Raw genomic sequence first — 13051 nt, forward strand, 5'->3', positions numbered from 1 at the left:
AAAGTGTTGAAATAATAAAAACACTAGGCTCAATCCAAAGTTTTATATTTGTAAAAAATTTTAATGAACTGCTAGGTCAACATGAAAGCTGAGTAAACAACAAGTAATTTCCTTTTAAGACCATGACTCGCTATTACAGCATTTACTAATGTGAGAATTAACAAGTTTTATAAACCCAGGCACTCTGCCTTTACCAGGACATTGTACATATACACGACATTCTCCAGATTCAAATCTAATCCTAACACATCCTCTGCAGACCTGAGGCTGCTCTGTTGCTTCCAGCATTGAGAAAGACAGCCAATTCCTACCATCCCCCTTACCTAGGTTTATAGACTCCTTTAAAAAAAAAAAAAAAAAGACAAAGTGTGAACATAAATGTTGGAAGTCTCAAAAAGGACTAAATAATAATTAGTGCGAAGAGATGGGGGTCCACAGAGCTTACAGATTCAGTTCCTAGAGCTCCGGACTGCACAGTAGGAAAGCTAAATTCTAAGAGAAACTCACAAAAATTCACATTCACAAAGCATCTCTGAATGTGTCACACCCCTAAATAATTCATAATGTTAAATTATTCCTTTCTGTTATTATTCTTTCTCTAATCCAGTTTCAGAGAAAATGGGTATTTCTTTGACTTCCAAATAAAACATAGAATTAAAAGGGCAGGTAAAACTTAAAACAATGAGCAATTAAACAGAGGAACATTTTAAAGATTGGAAGTCCCAGGACCAAGGTCAGACAAAAAGGAAAGCTAAACAAGAACTGTGACTATGACTTCCTCTTTGTGAAAAGCTGACCAGATGACAGGAGAGTCCTTTGGGTCTTTGAGGCCAAGTCTAGCACTTTGTTCCAACACAATCTCATAAAAATTAACATGTCAGAGTTTGGAGACTTTAACAGATGACACTTTGATAACAGAAGAAAATAATAACCTGGCATCATATAAACAAGAGGCCAATTAACACGCAGCTGCTATTACGTGCCAGTCCCAAACCGGCTCTCGTAGGGCCCCCGAGAGTTGCTCAGCCGCTAAAACAGAACACGCTCTGCACTTCCCTGGGGTCGGGGGACAGAGCACATGGATGCCAAGTTCCCAACATCTGCACCCCAAGTTGTCATAAAAGTTGCCATCGTTTACTGTTTTTCTAAGAGCATTAGCAGACTACAGAAGAGATAAGAATTAACAACAACTGATGGTGGATCCTCTCAGTTTGAGAGCTGGCTTTAGTTTGTGGATGCACATATTTGTAATAACATTACATATTTGTACTTCTAGTATTTGTAATCTCTCTTCTGTCTTACCACACACTTCGGTTCTATTTTCTACAAAAGGAAGTTTTCCTGTTTTGGAAGGTAAAATTAAGCAGAGCAGTATTTTATGTTATTCTAAAAGGTCACAGTGACTTTCAAGCATCAAGCTGCTTGAAGTAATTTTAAAACTATACCTACATGAGATACAGCTGATAAAACATCAAATACCTAGAGAGTAATATAACTGAACTTCTGCTAAAAAAAAACAACCCTTAGTATCCATTAACAATTATTATGATTGTTATTTTCCTACTAACACTAAAAGCTCTAAATTAAAGAGCATGCTAGGTATTTTACATGTCTTCTTAAAACCATTTAACAAAACATGAGAAGGATTATTTTTCCCATTTTAGAGATGGGGAAAAAAAAAACTGAGCCAAAGGGATTAAGTAATCCTGTGTGGTTTGAAACCACACAGCCACTCAGTGATGAACCTGAGACTAAAATTAGTCTTAGAGCCAACATCCTCCCTGTCAACTCCAGCACACCTCTCTCCTCCCTTAAGTCCAACACATCTCTCCCCTCCCTCAACTCCACCACACCTCCCACCCACCTCTCCCCGTCTCCTCCCTAAACTCCAGCAGGCTTCTCTTCCCTCTCAAGTTCAAATCACCACTTAGCCTACCTCTCCCCGCCACCTTCAACTCTAGCACACCTCTCCACCTCTCCTCCCCCTCAACTCCAACACACCTCTGCCCTCCCTCAACTCTAGGACACCTCACCCCCCTCCCCTCAAGTTCAAAACACCTCCAAGCCCACTTCTCCCCACTCCCCTTTCTCAACTCTAACATACCTCTCCTTCCCCCTCAACCCCAGCACACCTCATCCCCACTCTCCAGTCCATTAAAAAGTGTACTTATCTTGTGAATGCATACAATGTTTTTATCTTATCAATATGCTTAAGACAAATGTTCCATTTCCTTTTATTATTAATAATGGTCTGCTACCGTATGGGTCTTTCATCCTGATAGCATATTTCTTTTTCCTGATAGCATTTTGTGGACATTATCTAATTAGTTTTTGCCAGTCTTCTGCACAGGGGTAAAAAAAGATAATTAACCACATTTAACAGTCACAAAAATTTTTGTTGTAATTATTCAGTAACTGGCCTTCTCCCAACACATTAGATGATCTGAAAATGGCACTTCAAAGTTCCAAAGAATAACCTCAATATGTTCAAATCAGAAAAATCCTGTCTATACAAGTAAACATAATCTCTACTCTGGGCCTTTTCATCTAGCCATTTTAATTTTAGCAGAAAAAATATATTGACAATTTTCCATTGCTACCAAATTCCAGTATTAGCTTATTATAGATAATGAGAGACATAACAAATTTCAAATTTTAACTGGCTATCAGAATTCACATGTGCATGCAAATGAGCTAATTATTCCTTCTAAGATTTCTCACAAGTCCTAGATGGATGAAGGATATCTAAAACCTTGAAAATAGGAAGTAAACATGACACAGAGCTTCACTGCAAATAAAAAGAACTTTCAATACTGAGTGAAACACAAGGTAAATGAGAAAACTTTTCTTTCCTATCTTAAAAAGCTATGTTAGTTCGCATTCTATCTGAAAAGAGGAATGGGTAAACATCAGTCTTCAAATAGAGGAGAAAAGCAGGAAGTAGAATTTATGGTAACCCCAAATTTGGGAACAGATATAGGAAGAAAGAATGTTTTTTTTTTTTTTTCCTTTGCTAAGGCAGGGAAAACTAACTTAAAAAAAAAAAATTCATGCCATAAATGATAAGACATAAAGACAAAGAGTTGGCATACAAGGACTTGAGGGGGCAAATATAATTGAATTTTATTAGATTCAATAACTGAGACTCTCCTTCCCTCTTAATTTTATGTGGTTCAAATGCTTTAAATCCTTTATTTTCCTATTTCATTTTTGAGGACTGAGTGGTACTTAAAGCTATTTTATGCCACACAAAAAGAAGGCAAAATTTTATCTTTAGTCCTACCATGCTACACATGATTAAGTGTAAGAAGAGCATAAAATTCAATAATAGAAACCAAATTCACGAGGGATAGGAAAACAGAAAAATCACATTTCAAGGTACAAAATACTCCCTTTACAGATGTTATTGCACTTCTGGCTTCTCACAAACTATAGGTCCTGAGCTTCAAGAAAAGAAAATCCCATGAAGTATGAATTTTATCAGCAGTCAGGACTATGTATTTAAATCATTTTCATTCTATGGCAATCTTGGAAATTTGTGGATTTGAAAACACAACTCAGGAAGTGGTGGCAACATGAGCTGTTTGAATGACTGAGGCAAGTGAGTCACTCCAGGTAAGGAACGGATTTCCCAGCTGTGAAAGAAAGTACAAGAGGACATTTACCCTTATTTCAGTAGTACAGGAACCTCTTTTTCAAGGGAGAAAAGTGGGTCAACAGAAGTAGTAAAAGAATGACTACAAGGATTTCTGGCCCTGAAGACACCCCCTGCCCTCCAAAAACAAAACCCCCATTAACCTAAATCCTTCCTGGGGACTCAGAACAAAGCGAGGTTCTCTGATCTGTTCCCTATTCTACCATTCAATGATAATGACATAAAAAAAAATTGATTTTCAATATATAAATCTGCAACAACTCCCAACAAGGATATGAAGACAGGGAGAAAAATATGTGTGGAAACACTAATTTATTAATTAATTCTTTCAAACACTTGCTGAGCTACTACGTGCCAGGCCCAATGGTGGGCTCCAGGGATTGAGAAAACACGGTCTAGCTCTCCCTGGTCTTTGTAGTCTATGACCTAGCCTTGTCAGACCCTTTCCTTACATTAGCACCAAACTCTGCCCCATTGCTCAACCCCAGTCTTTACTGACCATCAATCTAACAACCACCCCCAACCTCTCAAACATAATTTAGTGTTTCAAGAAAATCCCATAGTCCCATTTTATTTTAACAACACAAAATAGAGATTATAAACAGCTCAAAGACTTGCTACACAGCTGATACAATTTATGCAGTTCTGAATATTTAAATGTCTTATTTTGGATGCTGGATATGAAGGAAAACCCAAGTACTAATAAGCTGAACTAAATATCACAAGATGCTATAAACTCGGGAATAAAAACAGAAACCTCCCAAGCAGACATCTCCAAATTATAGGCAAAGGTCCCACAGTAACAAAATGGCTACCTAGAGTACACCTTGTTGTAATGGTAGGAAGAAGGACTGAAACTGAAAGGGGGTAAAGGACATAAGAGAATGTTCCTTTTCCTCCCCTATAAATGAACTTTATTCATAATATTCATTTAAGAGTTAAAACCCAGACGTTTAGTCCTTTATCCTCATAAGATATTTCTGGTAGTAGTAAAATTTCCTCAGGTCACCTGAGCCAGACCAGTCTCTGACAATGCCTTAGACTCACTCCTAGACTGACAATAATTTCCATTATTTGCCATTCCTTCCTCAAAATCTCCACTCCTATTTCAACCCTTTCATTCACTGTTTCAGAGTAGCCACTGTAAGAGAATGCCTGATGGTTTAAGAAAGGTATAAACAAACTGAATAGGTAAGAAAAAAGAATCTGGGAAAGTATCTCAGGGCTGCTATTGGTGACTTGCCAGGCCTTGGGCAAATTACCTGCTCCTTCTAGGTCTATTCTGTCATCTGTCATTTGAGGCTAGCTCACTTATTTCAGAAGTTACTTGTTAGCACATAACTCAATAATACATATAAAGTACTCACTGCAGGGCCTAACCAACTAACTGCTTATTATTGTCAATGTTCTTGTTACTACTATTCTAAGACGCCTGATTACTGCTTCCCTCCCTCTTGGCTATCATATACATTTATGCTTAACATACCTGCATTCTATGGCAACTAAATCCCGTGCCAACAAAAACAAAAAATGAAATAGATTTTCTAAAAAGTCTCTTTCCTATCTACTGTTCACACTAGTAGTGAGCAGGGCCCAGAGCAGTCTTCTACCATCTTCGCGAGCAGTCCAGAGTCACATCTTGACATGGCGGCATTGTCTAAACACACAGTCCAAGATGGATAAAGTGCTCAAAGCAAATTTCAAGGGAGTAAAAGAGAACTTCATGATGTTTTGCTTCTCTCCACTCCCACTATCACCCTAAATACAGTGACCATTCAGAGCTAAGAATGATGATATACACCACAAAGCAGATTTTCACCCCATTAAAGTAAAGACACCTTTCACTGATGTGATCCACAGCCCACCTTTCAGAGTTCTGACTGAATGACAGAAAAACACACCGTTTTCATGCAAAAGTAGTGGTTTTGCCTTTATACTATACTAACTTACTAATGGTCTTCTATGCAAAGACTATAGCTCTACTATAATCTTACTTCCGATGAGTGGTTTCAGAGGTTTGGTACATTAAACAGTAAGAGGCCTAGTTAAGTACAGCCAGCCACCTGTAAGCTCCAGGGACTGCCGAAGGCTGGAAAGGCCTGGGGGGCGAGGCGAGGGGAGCACCTATGGCTGCAAAGAAGACTCACAAAGATAAGCGACCCTGCTGACTCAGAGACCCATAGCAGGTAGAGGAGGGCCTGACGTCCACAGAGTGCGGAGCTCTGAGCCCCAGCAGCAGGCAGCTAAATTCTACTCCCAGCGATGCTGTAATGGCTTGTGTTTCTCACAAACTAGTTAAAATTCTTATTGCTCAGTTTCCACATCGTGAGAACAAAGATATTTACTTGAGTCACAGTAGAAATTACACTGCTTTCAGAATCCGCTAGCTGAAAATATGAGTCAAGAATAGGTGTATCAGCATGGAGGACAAAAGCCAGCAGCTGAGTCTCACACCACGGAGACAGAGTGTGTGCTCGAAACCATGGTGCAGGGGCACCTGGGTGGCTCAGTGGGTTAAGCCGCTGCCTTCGGCTCAGGTCATGATCTCAGGGTCCTGGGATCAAGTCCCGCATCGGGCTTTCTGCTCAGCAGGGAGCCTGCTTCCCTCTCTCTCTCTGCCTGCCTCTCTGCCTACTGTGATCTGTCAAATAAACAAATAAAATCTTTAAAAAAAAAAAAAAAAAAAAAAGAAACCATGGTGCAAAGCTGTTCAGTTTAAACAGCAGGAGCAAACAACTCCTTTCAAACAGAATCATTATGACAAAATTCACATATATATTAAATATGTTATTCTTTGAAGCAAAAAAAAAAATCATGAAATATTCTAAACATGCTGAAAAAACATTCGTAAGCTTATAAAAACTCCTAAAACTGACACATATTTTTAAAAATATAGATTCTGCAGAGTTTTCTCTTTACATGTACAATTTTTTCAGACACATCCTTCACTCATAAATTTTTGTTAAAGTTTCTTCATCTTTTTCTATCTTCATGAACTAAAAGCTTATTCCTAGATCCTAAGTTAGTATTTCAAGTGTTCTTTAGGGACATAAAATTCTTCTCAGTAGAAATAACAAAATTATGAGTGACAATTTTAAGGGAAACATAATTACATTTGCCCAAGGTAAAACCTTACGCTTAGAAGAACTAAGAATTGTCATTAGAATAAGTAATATACGCAATTAGAAAAAAGATATGATTTCAAAGCCAATAACATGTTCAGATAAAGCAATTAAGATAAAATAATCATGCAGAATTAATAATATATTTTGCTTCTAAGTCAAACTTTAGTAACCACTGGAAATTAAGAACAAGAAGGAGGCCTTATCATCAAGCAAGGAACCCATTTTGTCAGCAGGGAAAGATGGCCAATTAAAATTCCACTTTCCAAACAAAAAGGGCTTATTATATTCCCATATCTTCCCTATACACACAGAGCTAGGGGATCCCTTGATCACCAGATATGAACTCCCACTTCCACTTCCTTGTTTTCGTAACACTGCAGTCCATACTGGTGACTGGGTAATCCCATTGGACTAGGCAATGCCAGACTCAGGATTCAAATACAAGTACTCCTCCTTACAGTGTAACACTCCTTCCACCAACAAGCCAAATGTTCCAACTTGCCGCTTAAGAAAATCCTGCATGTCTTCAAGGCAGAATCCAGCCCATGGCATTTGATACATGACTGATGTGAGTACCCATACTCTGTCATATGTACGCTACTGTCATAAACTCACTAATTCCAAAGTGCGCAAGAGTGACATTTTCTCTAATTTAATAAACAAATACTTACATATGCATAAGTAATAATTTTTACTGATACAAATACCAAGAAACTAATCACATACGACTCAGGTGGCATATACATTAAAGCTAAACAGACTATTTTAGTAATTTCCTTGTGCTTTTTTTCTGGCTACATAATATTTTCAGCATCTAATATGGAAAGTATGCCATAGGTAACCTTGTGCAGAATATACCTACTTTATATAAAATAAGCAGCTTTGGCTTGTTAAAAAAGACCATCTGTCTGTTTTAGTTCCAGAGGTATAGACATCAACATCAGTAGTACGTTAAGTTCTTGTGATTTCTCTAACAACTATGTGAGTCCAAAGTACTCTATTAAACCTTGCTGTAAGATAGTCACCATAATAGTTTAAAAATCATCCACTACTTTTAACAATGGTGCAAAGAAAATGATTTAAAAGCATAAAAATAAATGAAATAGAAATGTGTACAGCAACGTACATACAATATACTTATCTTTCCTGTAACAAAGGGAGAAAATAAGGATCTTTATTTCTATTTACTCACATTTGCATAAAGAAATGGCAGGATGCGTCAGTAATCTTTTTTTTAAAGTAGGCTCCATGCCCAGTGTGCAGCCCAATGAGGGACTTGAACATATGCCCCTGAGATCAAGACCTGAGCTGAGATCAAGAGTTGGAGCTTAACCAACTGAACCTGAGCCACCCAGGTGCCCCAGGATGTATTAATTAATAAAAATAGTTACTATGGGGATAGGTCTGAGTAAGAATGACAGGCATGGGCAGAAGCAAGATGTCTCAACTAGCTTTTTTATGATCTTGATTTTAGAACATGAATGTATTATTCATTTCAAAAATGTTAACGTAAAACAAATTAGAGGCATAAAAAGCTTTTGCGCAGTGACAGAATACCCATAGTTAACTACGGTTTAATTATAACCTTCCCAAGGACAGAGGAACCCACGAATTTTACGTATTCTATCCTCACAGCCTAGGGCAGAGCCGAACACACACAGTGTGTAATAAATGTACACTGAGTCAATTTGAAATTAAGTCTCTGAAGGTTTCAGAAACAATATTCCATAGCCTTGATACAGTAACTTCCACACACGGGGGAGGGAGGCGAAGGAGACAAGAAAGGGCAGCAGTGGGAAACACCTTAACTTCATGTAAAGGCCTCCTGTTGCTTTTACTGCTGACTACAATTGAAAAATAAAGGATAAGGGGCGCCTGGGTGGCTCAGTGGGTTAAAGCCTCTGCATTCGGCTCAGGTCATGAGCCCAGGGGTCCTGGGATCCAGCCCCTCTTTGGGCTCTCTGCTCAGGAGGGAGCTTGCTTCCTCCTCTCTCCTTCTGCCTGCCTGTCTGCCTACTTGAGATCTCTGTCTGTCAAATAAATAAAATATTAAAAATAAAATAAAATAAAATAAAGGATAAAATATCCTTATCTCAATCTTCCCCTGCATAACTACTCTAGGTGGATAGTAACCTGAAATGTGACAGGTTGCTGACATTTTAATATTATTAAAATTTTTAATAACAAAAATGAGTACCAAATTTCAATTTTAAAGTACTGTAATAACAGCAATGCATGAATATAAGTCAATCGGAGAAAGAAAACTATCATATAATCTCCCTGATTTGAGGAAGTAGAGATGGAGGCTAGGAAAAGAATAAATGAAACAAGATGGGATCAGGAGGAAGACAAACCATAAGAGACTCTTAATCTCACAAAACAAACTGAGGGTTGCTGGGGGTAGGGGGGTAGGGAGAGGGTGGTTGTGTTATGGACATGGGGGAGGGTGTGTGCTATGGTGAGTGCTATGACGTCTATAAACCTGGCGATTCACAGACCTGTACCACTGGGGCTAATAATACATTATATATTTATTAAAAAATTTAAAAAATTATAAAAAAAAAGCCCCAGCAACGCATGAAATGTTTAGTTGTCTAAATAACACTCTGACCTGTAAACACTATATTTGAGGTTTTTGTTCCCTGCATTTCTAAAAGGATTTTCTCACCAGTCATTCCCACCCTGGCAGCCATCTTCAATGTCTACTTTTTCTTATTCATCAAATGCTACTGCGAAGCTGCATTGAACCTTGAAAAAATGAGAACTGCTGCTCTACAAAAGTTGTCTGAGCCACTGAATGGTTCCAAGGTCAAAGAGGAGTCAAAAACCATAAGAATCCTTCTCAGGACATAGTTAATAATGTCCACATCCAAAGTCTTACAAGTTTCTTAACCCAGAACCTCACATTAAAGCAGTGGGCATGAGACTATGTTCTTGGGCATGAGACTATGTTCCCTGAAATCATTCATTGTCTCAAAGGCATGCTATAGAAACGTCTTTAAAAATGTAAATCTGGGGGCCCCTGGGTTGCTCAGTGGGTTAAGCCTCTGCCTTCGGCTCGGGTCATGGTCCGGGGTGCTGGGATCGAGGCCCGCATCGGGCTCTCTGCTCAGCGGGGAGTCTGCTTCCCTTCCTCTCTCTCTGCCTACTTGTGATCTCTGTCAAATAAATAAAATCTTTAAAAAAAAATGTAAATCTGCCTTATTTCATTAATTGAATCATTTATCTAGTGATATGTCTACTTTTATGGGAGCTGAGTAGTATAAAAAAACTGGAATGGAGTAGCCTAGTTCAAGGGTAACAGAAAACTGTGCACATGCTTATTCAGAAGCACTCCCTCTTACAAGGCTTCTTCTTTTCTTTCTTTTTTTTTTTTAAATACACTAAATAAATCTCCCATGCATTATCAACTAATTGCTATAGAAAGAAATTCAACCATTAAGCTGAAGCTGGAAATAACAGGAAAATAGTGAAGAACCTGCGGTACATCTGTGCCAAGTGCTCAGACACACAACAACCTGGGTGAATCTCCATAGAATTACATGAGAATAAAAAGCAAATCCCAAAAGGCTACATACACATTCCACTGCTTCATTTATCCACCATTCCTGAAATGGCAAAAACTGCAGAAATCAAGCACCCAGGATGAGAAAGTAATACAGAGAATATACAGTAGTACAGAGTTGTACTTCTTGCAACTACATGTAAAACTACATTAATTTCAAAATCAAAACTTAAAAAAAAAAACATGAATATTATTTGGGTTACCTCAACCAAAAGCAGATTTGGGCAATGTTCTCAGAAACCAGTCAGTAAACAAGCCTCCACCAGCAAAAGCAAGAAGAGACTAATAAAATGAAAAATACCCACAGAGACAGAAGTGTTCAAGAAGTCAAGGAGGAAAGTAATGTGGTTATTGATGAACATGTAATGAGTATTTAGGGACATATAAAATGTCATTCAGCATTAATTCAAGATGGAAAGCTCACCCGATGCTTTGCCTTGATCTTCTTCCTATATTCTTCTTTGTCAAATTTGTCCTCTTCTTGTAGCCTTTCCTTGGCTTTATCTAAGTTGATGCCACCAGTGCTGTCCTCGTCCTCGGTGTCCTTTGAGACAGATTTCTGCATCTGTGGCCACTGCTGAACTAACTGTGGACAGGAAAACAGTAAGTATGGGGCGGGGGACAGGGAACATCCACAGAAAACCATTTCCCTTTGAATAATGATTTTGAAATGGTGCACTTTCCCCCACTTTCTGCCTTAGAACCCATATTTCTTAAGCTTTTGAACAAACTTTATCATTAAAATGAGCAAATCTCTGAAAAAACCATCCTAGTCAGGATAAAGTAATGCTGCCACAATCCAGTGACAGTAGGATTAAAGGAAAATGTCAAGAAATAGTTTGGAGGAGAAGCTAGCTGCTTCAGCAGCATCTCAGTGCTCTTCATGAGCTATACTCTGCCGGCTCCATCCCCAACATGAGCAGAGCAGGAGCCAGCTGGACCCAAGCAAGCTCGCTGGCTCCCCTGGCACCTCCAAGCCTTCTCTCCCCATACTGTGGTCTGACTTTCCTGGGTTTCCGCCTAGAATTAATCTAATCTCCTCGAGGATAGCTGACTACCTTTGTGCTTGTATCCTCGAGGCCCAGCATAGTATATGGCACATATCAAATGCTCAAAACTGATCAATAAATACTGTATCAGCCTGTACTACACCTAAAGACTAAAATAACTAGGCATAAAGGAAAATTAGCTTGGATTTCAGGCTGGCTCAAATCTACACAATTGACACATACAGTTCATGGTTAGGAACAAGGTAACACAGAAGTCAGGGCACTGATCTGGAGTCAGGGGACCTGGTTTAATGTTCCAGCTTTTTTGCTAGCCCTGCTGCATAATCCTGAATAAATACTTCATTTCTGGGCATCTGTGTCCTTTTCTGACCATTTTTTAAAAAGGTCTGTTTGACTCTCTCATTTCCAGGTCTAACACTGTAAAACATAAGACAATTTAGACTAAACCTATTCTCTTGTTTTCAACTAGTAACTAGCTGCCAAAGGATTTCAGTAGCTGCCATTGTTTTGAAAGGCCACTAAACTGCAAGCAAAGTGAAGCTGTAGGCACACACATTCTCTTCACCTTCTCTCACTCCTGTCACCATCCAGTCTTCAAGATGGGATTCCCACAGCATCTCAACTTTTGGCAACAAATGGGGGTCACACGTGTCACCACATGAGTGGCCATGCCAGTGGCCACAGACACTGGAGACGCAGTGGGAGGGGGCAGGTGTGACAGGAAGAAACCCATCCACTGCTCCAACTCTTCAGTCCTTTTTTATAACCACATGAAAAAAGTTCATGCCTTTGGGCTGAATGAAAAGTTCTTTCAAACTTTTAGAGCACAAATTTCAGTGTGGCCCACAGCCATACAGGGGTCCTATCAGCAGTAAGTCTTCAGGGAAACATTATACAGTTAAGAATTTATCTTGGAGCAAACTGGCATAATCTGTGCAGTTGAACTGACAAGCACAGTGCGGAGCCTCATTATACTAAGAGCACTAATCTTACTTTACAGTAAGCATCTGAAGTAATACAACTATATTCTGGCTGAGCCTGCTTCAGGTGCTGACCTCTCTTCAGTAATTTCATAAAGATCCATTAGTTATCAATTCTGTAAGCTTCCTCTACAACTTCCAACAACTTTAAATTGCACTCTTTCTTCGTATGATTTATACATCACTTTACTCCATATTCTTAGTGCAAATCTGGCCTCCCTTCCCCAAAATAACATCCAAATGTCTGTTACCTCACAGTTAAGAGGAAACACACCCCACTGGATACAGACTGCTTAGGCTGCATTTGTATTAACGCTGAGGAAATGTCTTATGCGACCTATTAAAACCAGTATCTTAAAAACTGTTATTTTATTGGGCTATTAGAAAATAGTCCATTCATTCAATAAGCTCATGGATTTATTGGATGTCAGGCCCCGTTCTCGGTGCTGGGGACAGGGTAGTAAGCAAAGTGGACAGATCCCTTCCCTCGAGTAGCTGCCCTCATTCCAATAGAATGGAAGAAAAGGACAATAATCACGTAAATAGAGAATGTAAAGTTCCCATAAGTTCCAGGAAGAAAATAAATAAAAGACAAGGCAAGGAAAATGAGAGGACAGTGGGACAGTGGGTATGTGCTCTACCAGAATGCACAGGAGAACCTGTAGGTTGAAGAGACTGAAAACCAAGAAGAGCCACTCTGAAGACCCACTCTGACC

General features: G+C 39.0%; 1 protein-coding gene across 1 annotated transcript in view; it reads right to left on the bottom strand.

Annotated features, from left to right (window-relative positions):
* DDX10 (DEAD-box helicase 10) overlaps positions 1-13051 on the bottom strand; it is a 289033-nt gene that overhangs the window by 110952 nt on the left and 165030 nt on the right. The window contains exon 15 of the mRNA XM_059392880.1: positions 10770-10931. Coding sequence (XP_059248863.1) covers positions 10770-10931 — 162 coding nt within the window. The remainder of the gene's footprint in view (positions 1-10769; positions 10932-13051) is intronic.

The sequence above is a fragment of the Mustela nigripes genome, chromosome 1, assembly GCF_022355385.1.
Source record: "Mustela nigripes isolate SB6536 chromosome 1, MUSNIG.SB6536, whole genome shotgun sequence".
Classification (NCBI taxonomy): Eukaryota; Metazoa; Chordata; class Mammalia; order Carnivora; family Mustelidae; genus Mustela; species Mustela nigripes.